General features: G+C 40.1%; 5 protein-coding genes across 13 annotated transcripts; 2 read left to right on the top strand and 3 right to left on the bottom strand.

The window, feature by feature from the left end:
- Window positions 1-241: 241 nt before the first annotated feature.
- On the bottom strand, window positions 242-7,420 carry LOC125598874 (vacuolar protein sorting-associated protein 54, chloroplastic-like). Of its 3 annotated transcripts, none has more exons than XR_007332777.1 (19): window positions 6,174-7,420; window positions 6,018-6,080; window positions 5,869-5,948; window positions 5,293-5,413; window positions 5,036-5,110; window positions 4,712-4,868; window positions 4,311-4,399; window positions 3,761-4,017; window positions 3,483-3,654; window positions 3,315-3,398; window positions 2,714-3,087; window positions 2,394-2,547; window positions 2,096-2,177; window positions 1,701-1,780; window positions 1,347-1,508; window positions 1,202-1,269; window positions 966-1,046; window positions 619-887; window positions 242-488 (listed from the first exon to the last, which is right to left on the bottom strand). XR_007332777.1 is itself a non-coding variant. In XM_048772614.1 (19 exons), exons 1-19 carry the CDS (start codon window positions 7,002-7,004, stop codon window positions 728-730), a joined length of 3,027 nt encoding a protein of 1,008 aa, XP_048628571.1. In that variant the 5' UTR covers window positions 7,005-7,420; the 3' UTR covers window positions 242-727. The 3 variants fall into 3 exon arrangements, 2 of the variants coding, with proteins under 2 accessions (XP_048628571.1, XP_048628570.1); XM_048772614.1 differs by having other exon boundaries at window positions 242-887; window positions 2,714-2,906; window positions 2,970-3,087; XM_048772613.1 differs by having other exon boundaries at window positions 242-887.
- On the bottom strand, window positions 7,389-12,112 carry LOC106446419 (disease resistance protein RPP2A). 6 transcript variants are annotated; one of them, XM_013888141.3, is made up of 7 exons: window positions 11,875-12,112; window positions 10,813-11,754; window positions 9,661-10,735; window positions 9,248-9,544; window positions 8,548-9,156; window positions 8,225-8,410; window positions 7,389-8,019 (listed from the first exon to the last, which is right to left on the bottom strand). In XM_013888141.3, exons 1-7 carry the CDS (start codon window positions 11,883-11,885, stop codon window positions 7,555-7,557), a joined length of 3,585 nt encoding a protein of 1,194 aa, XP_013743595.2. In that variant the 5' UTR covers window positions 11,886-12,112; the 3' UTR covers window positions 7,389-7,554. The 6 variants fall into 6 exon arrangements, 4 of the variants coding, with proteins under 4 accessions (XP_013743595.2, XP_013743593.2, XP_013743598.2 ...); XM_013888139.3 differs by having other exon boundaries at window positions 10,813-11,885; XM_013888144.3 differs by having other exon boundaries at window positions 8,257-8,410; window positions 10,813-11,885.
- On the top strand, window positions 11,891-18,039 carry LOC106446420 (disease resistance protein RPP2B-like). 2 transcript variants are annotated; one of them, XM_013888145.3, is made up of 5 exons: window positions 11,891-12,375; window positions 14,509-15,610; window positions 15,693-16,004; window positions 16,080-17,129; window positions 17,206-18,039. In XM_013888145.3, exons 1-5 carry the CDS (start codon window positions 11,891-11,893, stop codon window positions 17,932-17,934), a joined length of 3,678 nt encoding a protein of 1,225 aa, XP_013743599.1. In that variant the 3' UTR covers window positions 17,935-18,039. The 2 variants fall into 2 exon arrangements, with proteins under 2 accessions (XP_013743599.1, XP_048628569.1); XM_048772612.1 differs by having other exon boundaries at window positions 12,242-12,375; window positions 15,468-15,610.
- A 1,437-nt stretch (window positions 18,040-19,476) lies between these two features.
- On the top strand, window positions 19,477-20,987 carry LOC106448478. The gene has a single exon (XM_013890360.3). It carries the CDS (start codon window positions 19,545-19,547, stop codon window positions 20,985-20,987), a length of 1,443 nt encoding a protein of 480 aa, XP_013745814.1. The 5' UTR covers window positions 19,477-19,544.
- A 19-nt stretch (window positions 20,988-21,006) lies between these two features.
- Window positions 21,007-24,270, bottom strand: LOC106446418 (protein NUCLEAR FUSION DEFECTIVE 4). The gene is made up of 3 exons (XM_013888138.3): window positions 23,792-24,270; window positions 21,702-22,636; window positions 21,007-21,595 (listed from the first exon to the last, which is right to left on the bottom strand). The coding sequence occupies exons 1-3, from the start codon at window positions 24,098-24,100 to the stop codon at window positions 21,124-21,126; spliced, it is 1,716 nt and encodes a 571-aa protein (XP_013743592.1). The 5' UTR covers window positions 24,101-24,270; the 3' UTR covers window positions 21,007-21,123.
- Between the last annotated feature and the right edge of the window lie 3,462 nt (window positions 24,271-27,732).

The raw sequence follows: 27,732 nt of genomic DNA, 5'->3' as shown, positions 1-27,732 counted from the left end.
CACAGGATAAAAAAAAAACCATCAAACTAAACTAAACTAAAAATTCAAACTTTCTGTAATCTGGTACCATGCTACCTCAGGATGCTGACCACTATTTCACAAGAAATTCGACGTTTTAGTTCTTTAATTGGTATAACGTCACGATTTGAACACTTGACCTTCCTACACCCTACACTATTGAAAAATGACAGTAACCTTTCAGGTGTTAAGACGCTGTCTAAATCGGAACAACATAAACAAATGCTGCTTGAATAGAATTTTTTTTTTAGAATGAATGTATTGGATATAATAAAGCACACGAAAATTTTGTCCCACTTAAATATATGCACGTCTAAAATCTAATTACCCTCAAAAAAATTTGTTCAATCACTGGTACCTCTTACAACTCGGGTTAGAATAAGATAATAAAAAAAGCAACATCTAGGAAAACGAGAAACGTACATACCATAGTTTGATATAATTTTCATGAGGCCATGACTGTAACACACCTGCAATTTGAAGGGCCAAACTCAGTAACTGAATGTAACACACGTTACAGATCCATAAATTGCATTTGTAAGTGCCTTTGGTTGCAGAATGATTCATTGGTAGTGAGAGAAGAAGGAAGAAACTTGTCACCTATAAGCTAAATCTACAGGACGAGTAATCCACCCTCATACTCAAACTCTGATTCTTTTTACTTAGGAAGTGAGAAGAAACAATTTTGCTGTACAATGACACGACTTCATTACTCAGCTTGGCCGCCACCTTCTTCTTCTTCTTCTTCTCTAAAGTGTTGTGCAAAGAATTCATCTAGTTGCCCCCAATTTGGGATGCCTGGCTGATTGGTATTGTCGGATGGTAACGATCGGATGCATTTGAGGATGAGCTCAACATGAAGCTTCAACCTGATTAAAAACAAGAGCGTTTATTACAGAGGCTAAGTTGGTTTCTTTTTTAAGAACAAAAGAAAGAAATAAAGTTACCTTTTCTTTGCCTCTGGAGAGCTTATCTCCAAGTTGGCCAGCGTTTGAGAAGTTTGTGTGTGAATTATCAAAATCACCTGCCTACAATAATCATGAAAACGAATTAAGGAGCAAGGTAAAAAGAAGTGAGTTTAGAACCTGTAAGATTACTTCCTGGCTATATAGCATTTATAAGAAAGAAATTTTTTTTGGGCATGCCTGAATGTATATACTATGACAGTTGCATGAATTCTCACCTGAAGATTGCTTGGACATCCGCTTCATGCAGTGTCTCGGACAAGACACGATGAAGGTAACCAACTTCCTGTATAATTAAATGCAAATTAGACAAAATAACACTACTATTATCTTTATAAGATTAGTGAATGAGAATAAAATCACCCTCGTGAGTGGCCACGCAAACTCTTTAGTTTGTTTGTTGGTGTCTGGCGGTCTGTTCCAGCCTTCAACAACTTTCGGCAAACCATGAAGATGCGCCAATAGCCTTTCTCTCATTATCTGAACTAGTTTTGTGTATATTTCATCTCGATGAACCCTATAATCCTGAGAATTGGCCAGATGCCGAAGTTAATGGAGACCGCCATTTTAAAACTTATATACTAGAAACCTATAGATAACCAACTAGTTTGAACTTTTTTCCAAACTACTTCCTTATCAGGTGTGCAACGACCTCCAAAACTTTACAACATGTAAGAGTAAAGAGACAGAAGGCAGAATGCAGAGAGAGAAACGTACCTGAGCAACTTTGTCAATATCTACTGACAATAGTGGCTTTCTAGCCTCAGGAACTTTTGAAAACATAATTCTTCTGGATTCTACGACCACAAAAAGAAAAAAGAGACTGTTATGCATGAATAATGAGTTAGGGATGATTCAAACAAAAATCATTGGGAAGCTGAAAAGCGGAGAGACTAAGCTGACATCTTAGAAAAACATAATTTGGACATGTAAAAACAGCCAACAACCACCGTAAGAAACCTCATATTTTGGAAGGTGAATAAGGAAATGCTTGGATGACACCAAGTAAAACATTTTACAGAGGAGAATCAAATGATATGAATATATAATCTTAGCGAGCATATTATGACTGCAACAGTTAGAGAAAAAGAAGAAGATAAAATATCACATACCAGGAATAATAGTGTAAGTGAAGTCGATTACTTGACTTGCAAGCGCCAAGTGTTTTGCCTTAATGGACTTCAAACCAGACACCTACAGCACGTACGTATGGCCAAAAGGTCAAAAGTAATGAAGATTACATCTGTTTTGTGTAAATAGAAACTAAAATTCTTTTATGTTAAGAAGGTTCAATTGCAGAAGACAAGTGAGGTGATACATCTGATTAAAATATAGATCACAGTAAGAAAACTTAATAAAGCTACTCAGCAATGAAGCTACTATTCTCCTCCATTTAAAGCATATTTTTACCTGCATAGCACCAGCACCCAAAACAAGTTGGCATGTCCTAGTGTTGAAAAATCTCAACACTTCAACAACACGAAGAACAATTTCCGAGGACAAAGCTGGCAAAGAATTGTTCATATCAATGTATTCTGACAACATCTTGAGCAATATTAACCCGCTGCAGACACAAAAGGAAATGCATCAGCTTAACTAACATTTCAAGCCTGGACAGGAACTAAATATTAAGCAATCTAAACCTATCAAACGCTAGAAATAGTTAATAATGCATAACAAGAAGATTAACCGACTAGACAAAGGTTAAAATGCATAACATGAACACTAACCAGTTTACCATGTGGTAACCAACTCCTTGATAGAAAAGGTTAGATTTTCCGTGCGCCTTCTGATTACTTTGATTATTCGTAACAGAAGATACACTAGCCTTGACTGTAGATTTCACTTGCGCGTTACTAACTGCAGCACCTTCACTAGATTCCGATTTTTCATTTCGTGATTCAGTACTTTGATCTTCAGTACCTGAAGTGAGAGACCCATTGAGAGGAAGCGGGTTTCTGTGTGTTTTAATATCAGCATCATCACCTTTCCCAGAAATCAACTCCTGGGATGCAAAAAGTGAACTGATTATGGATTGGAATTCTTCGGGAACATCTATCTCATCCCATGTTTCTTGATCAAGGACGGCTTTTAGTTTTGTCATCTACAGTAAAGCAAAATACAAATTAGAGTAACGACCAGAACTCTTGATATTGAAAGAAGTTGGATGGTAAAATAATTACGGAATATGCATCTATGGGATGAAGTCAACATAGCTCAACACTACTCGGTTATAAAATGTACTTTTCACAAATTTTGTCAGCCATGAAACTAAAAAAAATTACATGTCCTTTCTGTGAAATCTATAACCATTTATATACAGAGACTAACCCGAGCTTCATGCTGGGAATCTACAAAGGCTTTGGCTTGTGATTGCAGCGTCCCACGTATACTAGATCCCAACCGTCCGCCAATCTGTGAATTTCCAAACAAATGTCACGCAAGAATAACCAATGCAATTTCTCATCTCTTTTATGAGGAGAAGTTTTGAACAAATACCTTCTCCGTAACTGTTATAAATTCTTGGGTGAGATCATAAATGCTCATGAACTCCTGCAATTTCAATTTTGGATGAAGAAGAGCACGGACTCCTAGTAGCTTTGCCCATCTAGCATGAGTAACCTCACAGGCCGCAAAGACAGCTTCTGTGTTTTCTCTCAAGACATCGGCCCTATATGTAGAAGAAAAAACCTAAATATTGTTCCAAGCATAACAAAGCTTGTGTTACAGGCAACTGCGACAATTTGGAACATATAAACATAAATAAAATAGAAAACCTGAAGTTTCTTGACATGTTCATCAAGTTTGTTGCGTCGCTTGATTTTCTCTGCAATGAAGGGGTCTTTGAGGTAAGACTACCCAATGGAGAAGACACTAATTGTCCGCTTTGGAAACCTGATTCCTGGGCTGATTCGGCCGCTACAGCACCAACAGCAATTGCAGCTGCAACGGAATCAGCTGCATAATGTCCATCGATATTGCAGAGGATCCATTCAATCGCTTTTTTCACTTCCGAAGCCCGGACAAGATGTGCCTGCATTCACTAAATGAAATGAAATCATATTACATCTTATGGTAATAGAGAAACAGGACAGGTAAATATAGAAGGTGAACTAATATTGTGAAGTATGAACTACTAAATCTTCACGAAACCGCAATACCAAAGAAAATTTATATGAAGCGAAAGGTCCCAAACCTCAATATAGTAGATGTATCAAAACCAAACTAAAACTGCTGCCAAAGGTTTAACGTAAGTGGACATATATGTCGTACTTCCTATAATGTTGTTATCGTAATTAAAAGTCCTATAACTGATGCATATATTACCTGAACAATCCTAAATATAGCAGTTAAGAGATTAACAAACGCCTCCGATGACAGGGTCCTCAACTTGCTTGCGAGAGATAAGCCACCACCTGTAGTAGCACTAGAAATAAGCATGGATTCTAGAGAGACAAATTACCACTGAAGTAGAATACATTATCATAAGAGAGGATAATTGTAGTCCTAAAAATAACTTTTCGGCCAACATTCATTAAGTAGACTAATTTCTTCCACTGATGTTTCAGCCAGGTCTCAAATCAAATTAGAGAACAAAAAGAAAACAAGCATGTGAATAATTGGTATTTCACATTTTCACGTGCTAAACTTATCTTCAACTATGATTTCATGCAAAAACTAATTCACATGACAATCTAACTACATAGCAATAACAGATATAATTTTACCATCAACATCTACTGAGCGCTCCCCATGTGAAAAGTCAGACTCCAGCGATCTTGCAACAAGAATTGGAAGCAGCTCAGCAACTGCGTTCTTGATTGCATTTTTCATTTCAGATGTTAGTGCCTCACGATACATCCTCAAAATTGAGGGGAACTTTGCCTACGAAATACAGTCCAAAGGAAAACAAATAAGAAACTACAAATTAATGAGCACTACAAATTAACAATAGTGACCAGAGACAGCTCTCACTAAGAAATTAAAACAGCAAAGCATTGTCAACCTTAATGGTAACATGAGTTGAAAAATAATTAGGACCGACCACTTACCGTTCTTAGCAATCCAATTACTAGAGGAAGAAGCCGATCACATAAAGTAGACGTATCTTCTTCTTCTAGCTTAACCTGCAAGGTGGAAGATAAGAGTCCTGCTGAATATTTTTACCGTTCTTTTTCTGATTAATCTAAAGCTTCTGACAATTTCAGATCTTCTATTCATTTTTTACACCCACAATTAAGCTCGGAATAGTACAAAAAGAAGCGCCCAAAATCATTAAAAACATGCATTTGTATCGGATGAGACTTACTTCATCACCGGTCTCCCCATTAGATGAAATGGATCCCCGTTTTTTTGCTGACGATAAAATCAGTACATCTATTTCCCCAGTATTGTGTATTGAGATACGCATAAATTCTGCTGTGAGAATACTACAACGAAAAAATCAACAATCCATCACACACTAGACCAAAAAAAAAGAGAGTAATGGAGAAACAGGACTAGTAAACATAGAAGGTGAACTACTATGTTTACACGAAACATCAATACGAAAGAACTGAAACTCCCTATGCTAAACATTTAATTGACACAAATTTCTAGTTTCCAAAAGGTTTAACAGCAAAACTAAAACACAATCACTAGATCAAATTTTCACCTCTTTCCTAAAAAATGAACCCAGAATTAGTTGGTTGCTTTGGTAAGGTACTTGGCACATTTAACAAGAAATGCGACTGGGTTGCAACGTGTTTCCCATTCCATCCACGAACATAACAAACATTTTATCGGCGTTAAAACAAAAGCTCGAAAAGCTTCTCCCAAAAGAGCATTACAAGCAGACTGAATATAACACATTTTCGTCATTATCATAACCCGAAAAGAGACGCACCTGTTTATAGAATCAATGGAAATAGTAACATGATCACGAAGATGACGGAAGCAATGTAGACCAGTCAGCTCATCTCCAGCCTAAAAAAGGAAACAACTTTAGCTTCTTAAGAAAAAGCACCCTAAAACATCAATCACAAAGAAACTCACCAACAAGTTCTGGAGATCGTCAGTTATATCCAAAGCCCCAGCACAATCTGCAGACGCAACAAACTGGAACAATAAAGAATCAAACTTCCACCCCACAAAAAGCATCTTAACTCGAACACTACTCTAACCAAAACCAATCATAAAAAAAAAAATTACCAATTTGAGTGCAGTGAGAGCTTGGTTAACATACAAAATAACCCTCAATTTACGCTGCAGCTCCAACATATTAACCCTAGTCGAGCTCAGCTCCTGAATCCGCCTCGCCGAATCCACCAAACTCCTATCGATCACCCGAATCGTCTCTTTCAAGTCACGGATCCTCCTACAGCCCTCGACGATCTTCACATTCAAATCCTCCAGCTGTCCCTGCGCCTCGAAGAACGAATCAGACCTCACCGAGATCTCCTTCACGAGATGCATCTCAACGACGTCGAGATACTGCGATAACTTCTCCTGAAGCGCTAGATTCTCGTTCAAGCTCGAGAAGGGGCACGCGGAGCGGAATGTAGCCCCGTCCTCTAACGCGAAATCCTCCTTGAAGTAGAGCGAAGGGACCTCGCGGAGGCAGGAAGCTAAACCGGACACGTGGCGCTCCTGATCGAGCTCGGAGCTCTCTTCTTCTTTTGTGTGGTTTATGATATCTTCGAATCTGTTGTGGGAGTCGGAGATCGAGGAGATGTAGGTGTTGAAGTCGGATCTGGTTAGGTCCGAGCCGGGGAGCTTTGCGGAGGCGACGGGGGAGAACTCGGAGGGGGATACGGAGGTTGAGGAGGATGACCACCAGCCGACCCAGGAGGCGTCGGTGCCGTAGACGCCGGATTTGCCTACGTGCGGGTTGTTGAGGATCGAGGAGAGGCTTTGGCTGCTTGCGTCCGAGATCGATTTGGTTAAGGATGAATGTGATGAAGAGGAAGAGTGGCCGAGATCTAAGCTGGATCGGTTGCTGTTTCCGATGGACCTTCCGGTTAAGGAAGGGTGCGAATCCATGAGGTTTCACGAGATCAAAATCATGAAACGAAACTGAATTTGAATTTTGGAAATGGATTAGAGATTTTGGAAGAGAGTGGATCGAATTGGATTTGGTGTTCACTTGTGAAGAAAATGGTGAGAGTTTGGATCTGGAGAGAAGGCAAGAACGAAAGAAAGGGAGAGTTGCGGAGGACTGAGGAAGAAGCCCTCTGGGTCGGGACTTCGTTGTGCTGCGAAGATTCAATGCACGGTAGAATAGATTAGCTATCTACATAAATATTTGCATTTTTGTTTTTTCATTCCAATGAATCTTTTTTATTATGCTATTTGTTGTTCTTTACTATCATATGTATTTTATATGTTTTTGTTTCAACTTTCAACAGTTTAATTTCATAGTTTTTGATCCAAAATATATATATATATATATATAGTTTTCATAGTGTATTTGGTAACTGTTATTGTTTTGTTAATCTCTGTAGAATAATACAAAGGAATGGTGCTTACAAACTGGTTCTTCATCAATAATCATCAAATCCTTGCACGTTTTGATGTGACAAAAGCTTTGCACTTAATCCTTGTTCTGCTTCACATGTTCACTTGATAAAGCTCCAGGAGAAGAAGAAAGTTCTGGGGGATTCAAATGTGGCGTCTCAGAAGCCATGGAAGTTGTGTTCTTGTGTATTCGTTGTTTCTTACGTGCTGCTATTCTTACTTTCGAAGTTGGTGCTTCCACAAGCTTACTTGATGCATCTCCAATTGAAGAAACAAATCCTCGCAGATTCAAGAGCGGTGTCTCAGAAACCATGGGAGATGTGTTATGGTGTATTCTCCGTTTCTTAGTTGCTGCTTCCACAAGCTCACTTGATGAATCTCCAATTGAAGATGAAAATCCTCGCGGATTCAAGTTTGGTGTCAAGGAAGCCACGAAAGATGTGTCCCTGTGAGTCGGTATCGACGATGGGTGATCAAACATACAAGTAGCACCCGAGCTGCAGTTTCCAGTGTAATAATACGAGGCACACACAGGATTTCCCTGTCGAAAGAGTAGATAAAAATATGAGCAAGCGACACACAAGACAATTCTAATGAAATGAAAACTTTTTTTTTTTTTTTTAAAGAGCAGACGTCAGGTTGAAGTCGACAGAGGATTTTAAGTGAGGATAGTTGTACTTGCACGATATGAGGTTTAAAGGAAGGAAATTTGACGTCTGCTACTGCTAGTTTAAGAAGTGGCTTACTGGTCGTAATGGGTGGCTAAAGGAGCTTAAACCTGGGATATGAGTTTCTCTGTGTCTCGGATGGTGAAATTTACAGTCACTACCGAATTTGCAGCCTCCTGTCTTCATGTAATATGCGCATTCAGGTTCGCCGGGTCTTTCTGGTAAACCAAAGAATCCCCAGGTAGAGACCGAGGCACGCATAACCTGCAAAATGAAGCTATAGCTGGTTTACAAGAGGAGAGAAACTCAAAATCTTTTTTAAACCGTCACGAAATCTCATTCAAGGTGATAGTCAGAATCCCATTAACATGTATTTGCTAATGATTGTGTCAGATGTTTACCTCAGAAAGGTTTGTGGCTATAGAGAAAATCTTTTCTCGCTTCCTTTTTCTTAAGCTCAGAATAACAGCTTCAATACATCTCTTCAACCGATATCTTCTATATGGTGGTGCCACATCCACAAAGCTAGCAAGATCCCTTGATTCCTTGGAAGATGCAGGACGTTTTGCGCTAAGACTGACCACAGCTTTCAGGTTACTTATCTCTGGTGGCAGATGCTGAAGTCTATTACAATTCTCCAGATCTAGTGTAACAAGTCTAGTGAGACCACCTATTGAAGATGGTATTTCTGTAATGGCAGTCCCAGCGAGATATAGCTCACTAAGGTTTGGTGAGAAATCCTGAAGATCCTCGAGCTCTGAGCAGCCAGATAGATTAAGAACTTTAAGAGCTTCTAAATGAACCGTGGCAGGCATACTTCGCAAACGTGAACAGTCTTTCAGACTCAAGAAAGTAAGCTTTTGATGATGAAGAATAGATGAGTTAACCTTAACCAGACTCGTACATCCTTCAAGATCAATAAGCTCAAGGTTTTTGGCCTTTGAAAGCCTTGGGAATTTAGTCAACTGTCGGGAGTGACTCAGAATGATCCTCTTCAACCTCTCAAGATTCTGTTTACAACAACAATAACTAAATGGGTAATCAAGTAAAAGCTAATTACTTAATGTATGCAGCAGATAATCCTATAATGTCAAAACATACCTTTGTTCCCTTCCATAGTCTTGTCATGTTGCTATAGGGCATGTTCAGTTCTACGATATTTTTAGGATTGAAGTTCCGAGGTAAGGATCCTAGAGGATATCGTTCCCAGTGGAGTAGACGTAGCTCATCAGGCAAAGAGTAAAGGCCTTGAGGTAGACTTACCTTGCAATGGTTTTCAGAAGTTGGACAGTAGAGCTTGAGCAATCTAAGTCTGTACATCTTCTCAAAAGCAGTAGTACTCAGCTCAAATGTTAAGCCAGATGCATCGAGAAATATGCCTTCAATTGCTTCTGTTCCCTGAAGAAAATTGATAAAGGGGCTCAGAAACATAAGCTTCTCTAAGTGTAAAAAGGAACCTAAGCAGTATTCTAATTTTCAGTGGAAGTAATAGATATACACTTTCTAAGACTTACGGAGTTGTTGGTCAGCACATCAACAATGTCAGTAGGATCCAACAATCTGCTACGCTTCCCTGTCTCATTATTTTCTTGACAAACAACAAATCGACCCGTGTCTTGAAAAATGTTGGGCATTTCTATTCTGTTACCTACAAGGCTGATGAGAGACTCATCGATGAGACCATAGATTCCTAAATCTGTAAAAAAACCGCAAGCATCAAGGATGCTCACTACATAATCTTTATTCTCCCCTCGGAAAAAACATGCAAGGTCCAAAAATATGTGCTTCTCGTTGCCATCTAGTACATCAAAACTTCTCTTAAATGCATCCTGAATCTCAACTAGAGGATGTTGACGCAATGTTTTCAGATGTTGCTTCTCACCGACAATGCAGTTATTTTGTAAGGACGAACCTAAGGCACGCAGAGCCAGTGGTATCCCACTAGCGTAGTTCACCAGCTCAGAGACCAACGACGTTCTTTCCTTCCAATTTTGTACAGCGGCAAACTGTGAGCATACGTGAAGAGATTCATGCTCGGATAGTTTCTGGATTTCGTAAATCTCTTTAGCGGTACACTGTATAAGAACTTGCCTATTTCTAGATGTTAAGATGAGTGTATGTCCGCCAGAAAACCAGCCAAACCCTCCAACCAAAAATTCTGCATCTCTAGCACTACTCACGCCATCAAGAACAACGAGAACCTTTTTACTAAGGAACCTATCCCTTAGGAAACTTAGTTTTGTATCACATGCGTCTACAGTAACCTTTTCTTCCCCATAGATTTTTGAGAAGAATTCATCACGCAGATGACTCAGTCCTCTCATTTGACACGCTATATGGAAGTCTGGCAGAAAGTAGCAGACGTCATATCTATCAGCTTGTGTTCTGAAAATTTCTCTAGCGATGGTTGTTTTCCCTATGCCAGCCATACCCCAAAGTCCAACAATATGTGGGGCTGAGGATTGAGAACAATATAGTAAAGACAATACACTATTCATTTGAAGCCTTCCTCTTAGTTTCATGTTATTTTCAGAACTGAGCAGCAAACAGACATTGCTAACAATATTTTTGGCAAGTATAACCTCTCCCCTGCGCAGAAAAATTATCAGAATCAAATACAATTACCACACACCATACACTAGTGAGAAAAGAAAGAAATTATTTACCCTTTCATATACTGATGTTTATCGATGAAGGTGAAGGTGGGAACTTGGGATGCCTGAATTGAATTCTCAAGCTGTGAGAATGCTCTTCCAAACGAGCCACTTTGGCCTCTAATGTCTGTAACCTTCACTTTAAAAAACACTGGAAGAAGCACAAGGCTGTTTGCTTTCGAATGGTCCATTATTGCCACAAAATTATCCTGGCACTGTCTAGAAGAAGCATAGTTGTTGGAGAAAATAATAATACCAACCCGTGATCTGTGTGGCAGCTCCAGACACCCAGTCAATGTGCCCCTTGTTAGATCATATATCAAAGGGGTGAAGCCACGGAGACACAACTCTGTGGAGATGTAGCTGATGAAGTATCTCTCCCCGGACTCCTGGTTTGCAGCACAGGAAAACACTAAAACGGGGTCAAACTCTGTAACGCTATGCACATGACTTCTTAGCGGGAGAGGAGAGTTAACTTCCTTGAGTTTATCAGAGGATGTGCCGTCGAGAGCAGCTTCGCGCCTACTAAAGCCAATGAAGAGCCTGCTGCTGTCTGTGAAAATTCGCTGCAAGAAAACAATGTCTCCGACACCAAGCTGCTTCTCCTTAACGTAGTTACTCCAACCGTTGGTTAATTGGTAGAATTGGATGTTGACGTCTAAGAATCCGAACTCCCATGGCTTGCCTTCCTCATCCTGTACTCGAAGGATCATTTCAGCGCCTCTAGCGAAGACGGTGGCTAAGCCAAAGTACTCAACGACCTCCTCGTTGGCGCCAAAGAGAAATATGTTAAGCCAACTGAGATCGGCGGTTGTCAAATATTTCTCGAAGAGAATCTCCATCTCACTGAAGGTAGAGAGAGAGAGAGTTTCGATCAAGAAGGACTTGTTAGAACACTGAATCGTATCTCTTTCGATCAAGAGAAGGAGAGACGCAAGAAAGAGATCAGATCCACTGTTCATAGTCCAATCATTTCCACCCACCAACCTCGTGTTAAACCCCACTTGATTTATTGAATGGTTTTTGATAATAATATATAATTCAAAATAAGATCTCAAATCCTCATTTCCTAACCTCGAATTCATCTTCCATGGCTGCTACATCTTCCTGCAAATCCGATCCTTCCCGCCGTCAGTACGACGTGTTTCTCAGCTTCCGAGGCACAGACACGCGCCACTCCTTCACCTGCTATCTCCTCGATTTTCTTCGCCGGAAAGGGATCGACGCTTTCATCGATGAGGAACTCCGGCGAGGCAACGATCTCTCGGCGCTTCTCGAACGAATCGAGCAATCGAAGATCTCCATCGTCGTTTTCTCCGAGAATTACGCGGATTCCGCGTGGTGCTTAGAGGAACTCGCCAAGATCATGGACTGCAAGAGGACCTTCGATCAGGTGGTTTTGCCGGTCTTCTACAAAGTTCCGGCGTCGGACGTGAGGTACCAGACTGGGAAATTCGGAGCTCCGTTCGAACGATCTGAAGAGGTCTTCCAGGGATCTGAACACAGAGTTCCGGCGTGGAAAGAAGCTCTAAGAGCTTCATCTGATATCGCCGGCTATGTGCTTCCGGAGAGAAGGTACCTTAGCCATATGAAATTGGATCTGAATTATCCGGTTTCGAATTTTAATTGAACTCCGGTTTATAATTTGTTTGAGTCTCGGTTTACCTTTTTAAGGGACTTGAGTGTTTCAATGAGCTCCGGTATATCATTTTGTTAAGTCTCGGTTTACTCTCTCGATACGGTTTAATAACTGGTGAAGGAGCGTAGGTTCACTGTTTCGAAACATACCACTGTCCACTGATATATTAGACGTCTCGTTCGGAGAGCAGGTACCTAAGCTAAACATACGAAATTGAATCTGAAATTTTCGGTTTAGAATTGTAATTGAAGTCCGGTTTATATTTGGTTGAGCCCTCGGTTTAACTTTTTTAAAGGAGGTTGAGTTGGGTGTTTTCATTGAGCTCCGGAGTATCATCTGTTTAAGTCTCGGTTTACTCGCTGGCTCGATGTTTGAACCGAAAATGGTGTGTCAGACGGTTTGCAGGAAGCGACAAGTTCGTCCAACAAGAAAGTCTCGAACTTTGGAGGTTCTTTGGTAACATCAACAGCAAGGCTTCGTGAGAGAGCTTCCAACCCTTCGTTCGCTGTGTCGATCAAATGTTTATGTAGCTTCTCTCAACTTTCTCTCGGTCTGTCTCTTCGTTCGCTGTGATGCTGAAGATGGTGGACTTATGGTACGAGCTCGTCGTCTCGTGGATCTCTCTTGTCTGAGCTGAGATGGTGGTGAGCTCAAAGCTGATGACTTTACCAATTAGGTCCGAGAGCTGGTCACGGATCGAGATCGTCGAGATGAAGAGAAGCCTCTGAACAGAGATCACAACCCCGATATCGTACTTCTGCCCGCGAACAGCTTCTTTGTGAAGAGCTGAGGATGCGACCCGTTACTCTCTGCCGCTCAGTTTCTTCGCTATTGGATTTGATGACTTGGAGCAGATCGCCACAGTCTGTGTGTGGCTCCGTCGTCGTCGGGATCTAGCCGGAGGGAATGACGAGGACGAGGTGATTACGTCATCTCTTGGGTTTCTTGTTAACCGATTCTTGTCTCGAGAGCTTGAGTTGACTTCGTCTCTGCTTGTGCCAAGATTAATCACGGTCGTCATCATCTTTCTTCTCGCCCCGAGTCACGAAGAAGGCCGAGTCACGAAGAAGGGTAAGAAAGGACGAGACGGCAAGCTGAGATCGAGTCAGAGTTCATCCTCCGAGATCGAGTCAGAGTTCTCCCACCACGACCCCGCCTTCGCGCGAATCAACAATGGAAGCTTCGGCAGCTGCCCCTCCTCCGTCATCGCCGCCCAGCGGGACTGGCAGCTCCGGTTCCTCCGCCAGCCGGATCGGTTCTTCTTCGACGAGACAGCAAGTTGAGAATCTTCGGTTCGTTGGTGACATCAACGGCAAGGTTTCGAATAAAGCTTCGTCCTTTTGCAAGAATCGTGTTTTTCCATATTTTCTAGCCGTCCAAATCGAAGAAGAAGAAAGTCGGAGAAGAAAGAATCGTTTTTGTTTTTTTTTTTTTTTTTTTTTTTTTTTAAACCCTAGATCTAGGGTTTTCCCAAGTTTGATATGCTATGAAGATTGTTCTCTTTGGCCCCCTCCTTCTAGCGCCAACTGTTTGAACCGAAAATGGTGTGTTTGTCGGATTCATACAATGAAGAATTTAAGAAATAGATTTCTTAGATTCTTGAGGCTAAAGAGAAATCAACATAGAAATCAAATGGAAAAAGAACATCAAAAAGAATTTATTGATTAAAGATTATATTACATGTATGATTACAAGTGTAAATAAATCTAAGAATCAATAAGCTCTTTGTAAGAAGTGTTTTATGTGTAAAATGGAAGAAGAGATCCTTTCTCATAAGGAGGAGCTCCTTATTTATAGAACGATATGTCTAGGGTTTTCTAGCCAAATGGGCCTAGTACATTGTCTAATGGGCCTTGAGGGAGGATGTAAATCCACCCCCAACACTCTAGTTTAACTGAAATACGGTTTACTAACTGGAACCTTATTCATGCCAAGTTAGGTGCTTTGTGTTGTATCACTCTTGTAGTTTCTAATGCAAGACAATAAAATTTCATCAAGATTAAACTTTTATCCTTTTTTCGTTTCATTGTCAACCTTATCGTTGTTAACATGATGATGCATTTTGGCAGCCCGGAGTGTGACTTTGTCGACAAAATTGCCAAGGAAACGTTCAAGGTGATAAACAAGTTGTCTCCATCAGAATTTCGTGGTCTTCCAGGCATTAAATCACGTATGATGGAGCTAGAAAAGTTAATTGACTTTGAAGAGACAAGCTGTGTGCGAATCGTCGGAGTTCTTGGGATGGCTGGGATTGGCAAGACAACTGTTGCAGACTGTGTGTATAAGCAGAACTACAATCGCTTTGATGGTTACTGCTTTCTTGCAAACGTTCAGAACGAGTCAAAGCTACATGGATTAGACCATTTGCAGCGGAAACTCCTCCGTAAGTTATTAGATGAAGAGAATATTGATGTTGGAGCTCCTGAAGGTGCCCACGAAGCCTTTAAGGATCGTCTTCGGAACAAGAAACTGTTTATTGTGCTCGACGATGTGGCCAACGAAAATCAACTGAGAAATCTTATTGGTGGAGCAGGACAAGAGCTGTACCGAGAAGGAACACGGATTGTTATAACAACAAGTAACAAGAAACTCCTAGAAAAGGTTGTCAATGAAACATACGTGGTTCCGAGGTTGAGCGGAAGAGAGAGTCTGGAGCTTTTCTGCTTGAGTGCCTTTTCTAGTAATCTCTGCACCACTCCGGAGCTAATGGATCTATCAAACAAGTTTGTGGATTATTCTAAAGGACATCCACTAGCTCTGAAGCTGTTAGGTTCTGATCTATGTCAAAGAGATAAGTCTTACTGGAAGTTGAAATGGGAGAGGTTGCAGAGAAGACCAGATGGGAAGATCCATGACGTGCTGAAAGTGAGCTATGAGGAGCTATGTGAGGAAGAACAGAGCATTTTTCTTGATGTTGCTTGCTTCTTTAGATCAGAGAAGTTGGACTTTGTTTCGAGTGTTCTGAGCACTCACCATACTGATGCTTCTATTCTGATTAATGACCTTATTGACAAGTGCTTGATAACAGTCTCGGATAACCGGCTTGAGATGCATGACTTACTGCTTACTATGGGGAGGGAAGTTGGTTATGAATCATCCATCAAAGAAGCAGGTAACAGAGGAAGGTTATGGGACCAAGAAGACATCTGTCGTGTTTTAAAGTACAAAACGGTGAGCCAGAATGTTTCATTTGTCTTATGAATGTGATTTTCTACTATAGTTGTTGACTATTATTATTTTTTTTCTTTTCCAGGGCACTGCAGAGATCAGAGGCATCTTCCTAGATATGTCTAATGTATATAGCATGAAGCTAAGTGCTGATATTTTCTCGAGGATGTGGAATCTCAAATTCCTCAAGTTCTACAATTCTCATTGTTCCAAGTGGTGTGAGAATGATTGTAGATTACGTTTTCCCAATGGGCTTGATTGTTTTCCAGATGAGCTGGTGTATCTCCACTGGCAAGGGTACCCTCTGGAGTATCTTCCATCGAACTTTAACCCGAAGAAACTCGTTGATCTTAGTCTGCGTTATAGCAACATTATGCAACTGTGGGAAGATGAGAAGGTACAACTTCAGGTCTAAAGTGTTAGTTAGTACTTATTGTATGTGGTTGTTAAATTATTGATCTGCTTATTGCAGAACACAGGAGAGTTAAGGTGGGTCGATCTCAGTTATTCAAAAGAGTTGATGAATCTAACTGGCTTGTTGGAAGCTCGTAAACTCGAGAGACTGAATCTTGAAAACTGCACAAGTTTAACCAAGTGTTCAGCGATCCGGCAGATGGACAGTCTTGTTTCACTGAATCTCAGAGATTGCATAAACCTCAAGAGTCTTCCAAAGAGAATCAATTTGAAGTCTCTGAAGTTTGTCATCCTCAGCGGATGTTCAAAACTCAAGAAATTTCCAACTATCTCAGAAAACATAGAATCTCTGTATTTGGATGGCACAGCGGTTAAAAGAGTTCCTGAATCCATAGAAAGTCTCCAGAAACTTTCGGTGTTGAATTTGAAGAAGTGTACCAGGTTGATGCATCTTCCTACCACTCTTTGCAAGCTGAAATCTCTCAAAGAACTGCTTCTCTCTGGATGTTCAAAGCTAGAGATTTTCCCGGACGTCAACGAAGACATGGGAAGCTTAGAGATTCTGCTCATGGATGATACAGCCATCAAACAAACTCCCAGAAAAATGTATATGAGCAATCTCAAGCTGTTCTCATTTGGTGGATCTAAAGTCCATGATCTCACGTGTTTGGAGCTGCTGCCTTTCTCTGGCTGCTCGCGGTTATCAGACATGTATCTCACAGATTGTAATCTGTACAAGTTGCCAGACAGCTTTAGCTGCTTATCCTTGCTGCAGACTTTATGCTTGAGCAGAAACAACATCAAAAATCTACCTGGAAGCATCAAGGAACTTCATCATCTCAAATCTCTTTACTTGAAGCATTGCCAAAACCTCGTTTCTCTTCCAGTGCTTCCATCAAATCTGCAGTATCTGGATGCTCATGGCTGTATCTCACTCGAAACAGTAGCTAAACCCATGACGATTATTGTGGTAGCTGAAAGGAGCCAGTCTACTTTCGTCTTCACTGATTGTTTTAAGCTAAACAGAGATGCGCAAGAAAGTATTGTGGCTCATACTCAACTCAAGAGCCAAATACTGGGGAATGGATCCATTCAACGTAATCATAAGGTTCAACTCTCATTACTCTGTTGTTATTCTAGTAACGTTTTGGTTCACATCTCATGGCATGTTTTTATCATTTCAGGGACTAGTTTCAGAACCTTTAGCTAGTGTAAATTTTCCAGGGAACGATTTGCCATTATGGTTCCGCCATCAGAGAATGGGATCTTCCATGGAAACTCACCTTCCTCCCCACTGGTGCGACGATAAGTTCATAGGACTTTCACTCTGTGTAGTTGTCTCATTCGAGGACTATGTAGATAAAACAAACCGATTCTCAGTAATATGCAAGTGCAAGTTCAGAAACGAGGACGGTGATTGCATCAGCTTTACTTGTAATCTCGGAGGATGGAAAGAGCAATGTGGATCATCATCTAGCTGCGAAGAAGAACCAAGAAAGCTTACCTCTGATCACGTCTTCATCAGTTACAACAACTGCTTCCACGCCAAGAAAAGCCATGATCTCAGCCGATGTTGCAACACCACAGCCTCGTTCAAGTTCTTTGTTACCGATGGTGTATCCAAAAGAAAGCTAGATTGCTGTGAGGTGGTGAAATGTGGGATGAGCTTGTTATATGCACCTGATGAGAATGATTGTAGATTGCAGGGATTACAGGAGAGTAGCCTCGAGAAAGCTGTATCTGGAAAAGAAACTGAAACCGCTGTGGATGAAGCTGTTGTGTCTAAGAGAGGCCGTTTCTGTATACCAGAAGAGCTACTAAATGGGAAAAGAATAAAGAAAGAAATCTCTTTTGCTGATTGTGACTGTTCTGTTCTTAGTTACATAGAGCCAGCAAAGCCTAACCTCTGGTAATAAGTAGAGATCAATCATGACAATTGTTTTCATTGTCATTTTTAACTTTTATTGTGGAGAGGAAACTTATTATGCATAATCTATTATATTGTGAATTTAAAATTATTGCATGGTAAAGAAGCTCAATATATAAATAGTATACTTGATGTCACAATCTTCTTGCATAATCTATTATATTGTGAGTATTAAAATTATTGCATGATAAATAAGCTCAATATATAAAACAGTATACTTGATATCACAATCTACTCGCATAATATATTATATTGTGAATATAAAATCATTGCATGATAAATAAGCTCAATATATAAATAGTATACATCCTGCCAAAGTCTACTTTGTTTGTTTTTGAGTTTTTTCATATTCTTTTTTTTTTTTTGTCAACTGGGAGATTTATTAAAATGGATCAGAGTCCAACAAGAGACTAGCCCAACACAAAGATAAAACAGAAGGCCTAAACAAACGGGCCGCATTTACATAACTCTGTGGGCCTACAGCCCAACAGAGGAAACCGTTGAGGAAGGTCAGTGACATTTGCCACTACGTATCTGAGCGACAAACGACTCAAAGACACGCGTCAAGACGAAGCACCACCACCTCTACCGAAAAGAGTCACGTCGGAGCTCCGCCGCCCGCGGAAAAGGATCAGTGAAAAACCAACATAGTGGTCTTCACGGAAGGCCAAGACGCAACCGGTCCACCGCTTCGGAAGAAAACCACCGTCTGCAATCGATCCAAAAGAACTTTGATCTTCCTTCATGAACGAGCAGTCATCTTTGTTGATAGGAATAAGCATGAAGATGAGACGACCTAATTACATGGAGTGAAAGGCTTCGGAGGATTAGATCGAGAGTCGATGGGACAAAGAAGGGGCAAAAACGACGATCAAGCGGAACCGAGAAAAAACCCGGTGAAGAGCCGGCGAAGAGATATAACGGGAACACCTCTTTCCGGAGACAAAAGCCGGCGAAGATAACGCTAAGAGAATCGCTACTTCCCGGAGGCAAAGCCCGATCAATCGGGAACCATAACCGGAAGATCCGGAGATGGAAAACAAAAACAGTCGGCGAGATCTCTTATTCTGAAAGATTTAAGGGAGATAAGAAGAGAAATAGAGAGAACAACTCTCTCTCTCCGAAAAGAGAGAAGCCGACTCTTTATTTCATAACTAAAGTTTTCATATTCTATTTTGCTTTCCAAATAATTTATTTTCTAAGCATATTTTTTTTTAAAAAGAAACAAATTGATCAATAATTAAAAGTCTTTGCCAATTAAAGAAACACCACAACATATGAGGACCTAATAACAATTTATTCAAATCATGAGCCATGTGATACGCGCGTTTTTCGGCATGTGGAATTAAGTAACCACCGTCGACTAAAAACCTCGAGATTAATAAAAACTCAAAATCCATTCTCTCTGCTCTTGATTCACGTCAAAGTTCTTGTGTTCTTGTGCTTGAGCTGAGCCAGATTCGTTCCATATTTTCGTTATTCGTTTTTATTCTTTTATTCAGCTCGAGTTTGCAGTTTAGAGCTAAGTCTGAGTTGTATTTTTTCTTGTAAGACGAGCTAAAGTCTAAAAAGACAGAAGAAGAAAAAGTCAAAATAATGCCTTCAAAAACCAAACACAAGAAACCTAGACTTTGCACTTTTCTCTTCTTCACCGTCCCCTTTAGCATCCTATCTCTCTTCCTCCTCCACACATCCTCTTGCTCCTCTTCCACCGCCGCATTCTCCTCCTCTTACACATATCAGCCACCGTGGTCTGGCGACCTCCAAACCGCCCAGTTTCCCTGGAACCGCCTTGCTTTCTCCTTAACCAGCCCTCCTCCCAAAACTCTAAAACTCGCTGTTTTTTCCCGTAAATGGCCCAATGGACCTAACCCGGGCGGTATGGAACGCCACGCCCTCACTCTCTACACTGCTCTAGCCCGCCGTGGACACCGCGTCCACGTTTTCACCTCTCCCTTAGACCCTTCCCTTGAAACCAACAAAATCATAAACCCTACAATACATTCCCACGGAGGTTCAGAGCCCGGCAAATGGCAATACAGAAAAGCATGGGATCTTTACCAAGAAGAGAACCAGAAACAACCTTTTGACGTGGTCCACTCCGAGAGCGTGTCTTTACCGTACTGGAAGGCCCGGGAGGTTCCAAACCTAGCCGTAACATGGCACGGCATTGCGCTAGAGAGCTTACACTCGAGCCTTTACCAAGATCTTATCCGCAAACCAGGAGAACCAAGATTACAAAGCTTCAACGCAAGCCTACACAGTGCCGTGCTTCCCAAGATACTCGACGAAATCAGATTCTTCCACAACTACGCTCATCATATAGCAATCAGCGATAGCTGCGGGGAAATGCTAAGAGACGTTTACCAGATTCCGGAGAAAAGGGTCCACGTGATCCTCAACGGAGTCGATGAAAAGGGATTCAGTTCAGACAAGAAGCTACGTTCTCTGTTTAGGTCGAAACTTGGGCTACAAGAAAAGTCATCGGCGATTGTTTTAGGAGTCGCAGGGAGATTGGTGAAAGATAAAGGACATCCGTTACTCTTCGAAGCTTTCTCAAAACTAATCGAAACGCATTCTAATGTTCACCTCGTGGTGGCTGGATCAGGTCCGTGGGAGCAACGTTACAAGAAACTTGGCGATAAAGTTACCGTTTTGGGATCCCTAAACCCAAATGAGCTCAAGGGATTTTACAATGGAATCGATATATTCGTGAATCCCACGCTAAGACCACAAGGGCTTGATTTAACTCTGATGGAAGCGATGTTGAGTGGTAAACCAGTGATGGCGTCGAGGTATCCGAGCATAAAGAGGAGTGTTGTGGTGAATGACGAGTTTGGGTTTATGTTTGCACCTAATGTGGAGGCTCTGACGGCGGTTATGGAAGCTGCGGTGGCCGAAGGAGCGGAGAGGTTGGCTGAGAGAGGGTGGAAGTGTAGAGAGTATGCGGCGGAGATGTTCACAGCGAGTAAGATGGCTTTGGCTTATGAGAGGCTGTTTCTTTGTATTAAAGATCAGAGGTTTTGTATATATCCCTAAAGTTGTAAGTACTGAAATGGAAAGTGAACCTTTGTTTATATAAAATGTTTAACAGTCCATTATAACTTCTGTTATAATGTAGATCCTACATATATAATGATATACACACAAGCCATTGGGGGATTGAGACAAGTTTCTATGAATCAATGTTTGAACTTATCCGAGCTTGTTCAAACCGTTGATAAGCTTTTCTAGTTCTTATAAACAGGACAAGACTCGAACCTAGTCCAAGTACCGACAAGCATCCCCACCAGACAAACGTCATGTGATAGCAACCTCGTCCCATACACACAACAGAGTCGGTCATGGATTTGATCCCTGTCGTACCATGTGAATCATAGACCAATGCAGCCAAGAATCCATAGATCAATGATCCTATTGGTATGTTTGTGATCAAGATATTGTGGTTAACTCCAACACTGTTTGGTCCAAAAAGCTCTGAGGTGATGGAAACAGCTGCGGCGAATATGAATCCTGAGCTTAGACCCATCAGAGCAGTTCCAACTTGTAGTGCTGACGCGGTTCCTGATGATGCAAGCAAGAAAAGCGCGATTGGTGTTGGTAATAGCGCGATTGCTAACCACCCGGTTCTTGCAAAATAAACCTTTCTGCACAACTTAAACCAAGTCAAAACCCGCAGAACCAAACCATAAACTCCATAAAATTAATATTTGATAAATTAGTAAATACGGTAAATTAATAAATTTCGCTTACGCTCGGATATAGTCTGGTGTCGCAGAGAGTAGTCTTCCAAAGAACGAGAAAGATGAGTAAAGTGTGACAAGAGTTGTGGTGTTTGAGCTTTGTCCTAAAGACTGAGCAATCTGACCGAGGTTGTTGCTGTACACAAGTCCAATGGTTCCACCGCAGAAGTAGGCGACATAGTAGAACCAAAAATCAGCTCTGCTTAAGAGCTGCCACAAAGAATGTTCAATTCCCAATAGCTCAAGCTGACCTCTTGTGATAAGCTTCTTGCAACAAGAAGACTCATCAGCGTCACCTTCCTCCACAGCTATAGTCTTAACCGGGTTTGGCACAACATCATCGCTCAGCAACTGGTAGCTTGCTCTATTGGCTTCATGTGCAAGCATCCCTTTATGCAACTCAAGCTCATCAGGATCAACAAGAATGAAACCTGAACCTTCTAGACGGAAACTGGTGTGGATGGTGCGAAGATACCAGTTCCGAGCGATGACTAAGCCGGGAATACATAAAGGGAGGATCAAGAGAATGATAGCCCCACCAAAGAGGAGACGAGCAGAGGCTAAAGCAGAGGAGTTTGACTCAAAGAGAAGGAGATAAACGCCGTTTAAAGCGGCGAGAATGTTGAGGATTAGAAACATGAGAGAGTCACGGCGAACTCCATCTGGTGGAAGAGGCTCGAAAGGCGGTTGGCGAAGAATAGGGATGATGGCAGTGAAAGAGATGACAAGAGGGATAAGAGCGTTTAAGAGAAGGTATAGCTCTGGAGATGTTGGATTGATTGCGTTGTAAGCGAGAGTGTATAGAGCAGCGCTTACACCGTTGAAGCTGACGGTGAGGGAAAGAGCAAGTGATCTGTTTGCAGGGAAGTTACTGATGCAGAGGACAAAGCAGACTGTGTTGAACCAACAGATGCTTAGACCAGCAAGTAAGCAACAGAGGAACACCTGTACACAAGGCAACCAAGATTAATCAAAAGTTTCTTAAAAAACAATGCAGATAAAATTGTTTTATTCATATTTTATATCAAAAATTATTGCAGGTTTTTGAAGCAGCCATCAAACACAAGGCGGCCAAGCCGAAAATGACAAGAAGAAGACTTGTTGGAACCTTGTCGAAGTTTTTAAAAAATAAATGCATACACCAATATATAGAAAGAACAAAACGACAACAAAAAATGTGAGTTGTGAATTGCGACAAAACTATATGTATAAATATTTGAGTTGACAAAAAAAAAAAGTATAAATATTTGAATAACTTTAAATATGTACCAATTGGCATTAAAAAAGTCATTTTATGGTAACAGAAAACTAACTAAACTTTCCAAACAAACAATACATAGTTTTGATTAGAGAAAACTATGTCTTGTGTATCTTTCAGCAATTTGATAAATTTTATTATAGCATTTTAAAAGAACTAATAATTTTACGAGATAAGTTGTCTATACTTCAACTTTCAAAAATTAATGTTTGGATTATATTAATAACAATTCGACTAAAAACACACTTGTCTGTTTAACTAAATAATCGATTAATTACGTATGAGCACACAAAAATTGAGTGAAATCCCGATACAACTTGTTCTTCCACAAATGATTTATATTTCAAGAAAAAGGTCACCATAAATATCATTTCATAAGCTCATAACAACCACAATTAAAACTGTAACAAATCATGAAAAACTATGTGTCACCTTAGCTAAACTAGGTTTGCAGTCTAACACGAAAAATACATAAACTCAAAATTTAAAACTTTTTTTTTTCATTTTTTGAGTAACCAATGCGTTGTTGGATAATATTTCAATTTCTCAAAAATGAAAGACAATTTGTAGATTATTACATTCTCTTCATTTCTCTTTTATGTTTTCACGATTTTCTTATGAACATATTATCTCCTAGATTAATTTATTTAATAACGAATTATGCTCAGTCATAAAGTAATGATTCTCAATAAAAGAGGAATATGATAAAATAGTGTTTTTCCTTTGAAAATAATACATTATTATAAAGTAGTGGTTCTCAATAATAATTAAGAAAACAATTTAAATGAATGAAAAACAGTTTGATCAAAAAAGTAGAAAGAAGAGTGAAGTAGTGAAGTTACCATAATATACGGCAAAGAGATGAAGTTAGTTATGACGAGCCACTGTACTCCATAACCGACGAACCCCATAAACGCCGCCGCGAAAAGCACCGTCCAGATCGGAAAATACATCAGCGCGAGCCCCGACGACCACCCGAACACCTTCCCGAGATCGGAAGCCACGGCGAGGTAGTTAAGCTGCACCTGCGAAATCCCCAGAACCGATTTCAGCTCCGAAGAGTAAGCCGAGAAATCGAAGTTCGTCCCGGTGAAAGCCTGAATCCATATCGTCGCCACTAGAATCATCCATTTTCGCGACTGTCCCGCCATAAGATCTCCGCCGGCGTCGGGGAATGAAGATCGAATCTCTGAGGTTTTGGTTTTTTTTTTTTTGCTTTTGTTTGTAAATTGTATGGTAGAGAGAGCGCGAGGTGGTTGTGTGTGTGTGTGAAATTTTCTCCTTTGGTGTGTCTGTTTATATTACAAATAAAACAATTATTTTGCTGACCAAATAAATTAAAATTATATTATAATATAAAACAACTCTCATGTTACGTGTCAAACTTTGATTATTTATTTATAAATGTAGCCATTTAAAAAAGATTAATAAGATTTATGCTTGATTTTAAAAGTTTCAAATGCAAAAGATTTAAAAGTGTCTTTTCGAGATGACTAGAGTCTAGCAATGGCGGTAAGGTATATGTTAAGGACTATGGTATATGTCAAAAAATGTATTATATTTTTTTTTTTTTTTTTTTGATTAACCAGGTGTTGGCCAACCTTCGGCCAGCCCACCACCTAGGCCCGGCGCCAGCCTTTGCCTGTACCGGTTAGGGCCCTGGGCACGCCTCTCCGCCCTGCGAATCGAACAGCTGACCTCCCCAAGGGGCAGATACCACTAGACTATCGAGTCCGGGTAATGTATTATATTTTCTCTCCTTAAATGTCTCTTTTTTTTTTAACACAATCCTTGAATGTCTCTATTTAATTTTATTTAAGTGCAAATACATTTGCTAAATATAAACACAAATAGTGAGAAAACACAGTAACCATTTGCTCTCTCTAGAGAGATTTGGGAGGCTGGGAGCTGTCTCCGGCTCAACATCCTTCAAGTGAGCAACTTATAAATAAGTCACTAGCTGGCAGTATTGAGAATTTGTACTTTGATATAGCCATCAGTCTTTCCTATTAAGTTGTTCCCTTTCATTTGATATGAAGGACTTGGAAAATGAATTTGAGAAATGATAGAGATGGTCCATCCCAAACTAACATTAGCAGTAAAGCACTGATGGAGCTAAGCATGTGGCCTGAAATTGTTTCCTTCTATAGATCCAGAGAAGATCACATTCATACTTGCTCATTTTAAAATATTGGTGTCCTATAAACCACAAAGTTCAAGTGGTTAAATGTTGGTTATTCCTAAGGAATAAACCTCTATAGAGCCCACTTAAAGATCCTTAGAGATGGAAGCATGCATATATACGCTCTTACAAAGCTGTAATGCAGATTAATAAGACTTGTATGGATAGAAGAACTTTTGTGGAGATTCAAAGAGTTCAAAATGCCAGCTCTAGTCAGCAACACTCACCCTCATATGCTTCAAGAATGGAGACACCCTCGAGCTATTGCATGCAATATATATTGAAAATATCTCCCTCCTAGGCTCCTAGCTGAACCTAAACTTTGTTACAAGTTCATGCTCATCAAAAGAAAAGCTAATAACTTAGTAAAAATGTTGCAAGATTTAGTTCCCAAAGACTGTTTTGTCTCTTGGATCAATGTTGCATAATCTCTACTATAGAATCAAACTGTTGAAAATTTATTACTTCATAAGATTACAGAATCGTTTGCCTACAGAAGGAAAAACAAATGACTACTGGACAATAATGATACTACGCAGCATGTGAAAGTTACAGCTTACTTGGTTACCGATTCTTTGCGTCTAGCTTACTAATTAAAGCTTTTCACCGATTATGTTCCATTTTTATCACATATGCAATCGTGATCAAATCTACATAATCGAATGCTAGAGAAAGGTTGAAAGATGGATCTTATTAAATTATGAACACAACGAGTGATAGGTACGAATGTTAGTTTGACCAAAAAAATGGTACGAATATTAGTAAGGCGCCTTCTCTGAATCCTTTTGTTTTCTGATTACGCGTTTAAGCACACACCAATTAACCTAATGTGCCAACAATACCACAATCGAATGGTATGTCATTGTAGCATTTTAGGATCGAATCCACAGAGAACTAGAGACTTATAACACCAAGAATACACAAACCTTCCTAATCTAAGCAAACAAGAAGATAGATGATTTGTAACAAACTAATATCCTAGAAATATAAACAAGTGAATCCATGGGCTAAGGGAATTGACTTCAAGTAACTAAGATCCAATCTAGGTGACAAGCTTTCAATCAAAGTAATTTCTTAAGTCTAAACACAATTTTAGACAAGTCCTATGTCTAGGTAAATGTCCATTTGCTTAGAAATCATTAAACATCAAATGTCTTTGGCTTAATTCAATCAAGCAATCTTTAAGTTCAAGTTTAATAACTATCTAGCAATTTTAACATCAAGTGTCCTTGGCTAATCTCACTAGAGCTTAGTTGAGTTGATTCAAACACTTCATCTAATCATGTCTGATGAGAAGTGTTTAGAAATCAGGTTTAGAGTGATCAAGACTAAACAAGCATTAAAAATACTCAACAAGCAAGTTCATACAAGGATCTAATACAATAACACCATAGATCTTCACTAAGTTACTCTAATCTCCCTAACCCATGAATTCTTAAGGAAACTACTCACTAATCTCCATGAAAACACTTAATCTCATAATAGATTGAAGCATATTCAAGTAGATACAACAGAGAATAAAGATAAACAAGGATTAAACAAGCAAATTCAAGAGAATAAGAAGAAAAGAAACTAAAGATTCAAGCTTTCTCTCTCAAGAGTTCTTGTGTTCTTCATAAAAAAGTAGATAGATCCCCCATTATTGTCTGAAAAGTAGTTATATATATCTAAAACTCGAGCTGGGGTTGACCCATAAAAACAGATATTTTTCTCCGTAGTGACCATAAAAGGTCGCTACAAGAGGTCACTACGCCTGTAGCGACCTGAAATGCCCGCTACGGGTGGCCGCTAGGACACTTAGACGATTTTTTCGCATTCTTGAACTCATAGCGACCTCATTATGCCGCTACGGAAGACCGCTACAGAAAGCGCTTCAACTATAGCGGTCTCTCTAACCCGCTACACACTCCCGCTACGGTACTTAGGCGCCTCAGCTCTATCTTCTGTAGCGACCATCTTTTGCCGCTACGCCTGGCCGCTAGGAATGTCATATTGATATGTGTGTAGTATTTTGATCATAAATCCCTCAATACAGCTCCAAACGACTTGAAACCACCTCCATTGTAAAGCTAACTCAATTTCCAGTGTCTCCACAAATTTTGAGCTTCAGAAGAGATCTTTAAGGCCTTCATCCGTGTTCATCTTTCACTCTTTGGACTCAAAATCCCTCCAATGGTCTTCTAACTCATCCATGGTGCTCTCCAACACCTGATATGTACAAATGCAATGATATGCAGCCTAAATGTGCCTAAATGATACTCTAAATGACCAAACCATGCAAGAATAAGAAGTTAAAAACATGTAAATTCACAAGATATCAACTCCCCCACACTAGTCCTTTACTTGTCCTCAAGTAAACTTTCAAGTCCTAAGAAGGAAAAAGTTTGAAAAAGGGAGCTCATAGCCAAAAGACACACATCCTAGCTCTTCTACAACATTCCAAATGATCATAGCAAACAATCATTGGTCATTCTTTTATCAGTCTAGCTTCTCAATGCCTATCAAACTCTTTTTATTTCTTTATACAAAGTGCAATGCTCATCAATCAACAAGTAACTTCAACCAATTCTCACATTCATTCACACACACACACAAGGTGGA

The sequence above is a fragment of the Brassica napus genome, unplaced genomic scaffold (assembly GCF_020379485.1).
Source record: "Brassica napus cultivar Da-Ae unplaced genomic scaffold, Da-Ae ScsIHWf_1783;HRSCAF=2417, whole genome shotgun sequence".
NCBI lineage: Eukaryota > Viridiplantae > Streptophyta > Magnoliopsida > Brassicales > Brassicaceae > Brassica > Brassica napus.
The sequence above is the reverse complement of the archived record's forward strand: the minus strand, read 5'-3'. Positions and strand labels throughout refer to the sequence as shown.

What these genes read in the sequence shown, in the direction of transcription:
- LOC125598874 (XM_048772613.1), bottom strand. Translation starts at nt 7,004, where the DNA reads ATGGATTCGCACCCTTCCTTAACCGGAAGGTCCATCGGAAACAGCAAC. An exon ending in CTCTCACTGCACTCAAATTG is followed by an intron (nt 6,081 to 6,173) that starts GTAATTTTTTTT and finishes TTATTGTTCCAG; the next exon opens with TTTGTTGCGTCTGCAGATTG. An exon ending in ATATTGACAAAGTTGCTCAG is followed by an intron (nt 1,509 to 1,700) that starts GTACGTTTCTCT and finishes GCCAATTCTCAG; the next exon opens with GATTATAGGGTTCATCGAGA.
- LOC106446419 (XM_013888139.3), bottom strand. Translation starts at nt 11,885, where the DNA reads ATGAATTCGAGGTTAGGAAATGAGGATTTGAGATCTTATTTTGAATTA. An exon ending in AAACATCAGTATATGAAAGG is followed by an intron (nt 10,736 to 10,812) that starts GTAAATAATTTC and finishes TTTTCTGCGCAG; the next exon opens with GGGAGAGGTTATACTTGCCA. An exon ending in TAGCCACAAACCTTTCTGAG is followed by an intron (nt 8,411 to 8,547) that starts GTAAACATCTGA and finishes TTCATTTTGCAG; the next exon opens with GTTATGCGTGCCTCGGTCTC.
- LOC106446420 (XM_013888145.3), top strand. Translation starts at nt 11,891, where the DNA reads ATGGCTGCTACATCTTCCTGCAAATCCGATCCTTCCCGCCGTCAGTAC. An exon ending in TATGTGCTTCCGGAGAGAAG is followed by an intron (nt 12,376 to 14,508) that starts GTACCTTAGCCA and finishes GCATTTTGGCAG; the next exon opens with CCCGGAGTGTGACTTTGTCG. An exon ending in AACTGTGGGAAGATGAGAAG is followed by an intron (nt 16,005 to 16,079) that starts GTACAACTTCAG and finishes TGCTTATTGCAG; the next exon opens with AACACAGGAGAGTTAAGGTG.
- LOC106448478 (XM_013890360.3), top strand. Translation starts at nt 19,545, where the DNA reads ATGCCTTCAAAAACCAAACACAAGAAACCTAGACTTTGCACTTTTCTC.
- LOC106446418 (XM_013888138.3), bottom strand. Translation starts at nt 24,100, where the DNA reads ATGGCGGGACAGTCGCGAAAATGGATGATTCTAGTGGCGACGATATGG. An exon ending in TCTCTTTGCCGTATATTATG is followed by an intron (nt 22,637 to 23,791) that starts GTAACTTCACTA and finishes CCTTGTGTACAG; the next exon opens with GTGTTCCTCTGTTGCTTACT. An exon ending in ACACCAGACTATATCCGAGC is followed by an intron (nt 21,596 to 21,701) that starts GTAAGCGAAATT and finishes TAAGTTGTGCAG; the next exon opens with AAAGGTTTATTTTGCAAGAA.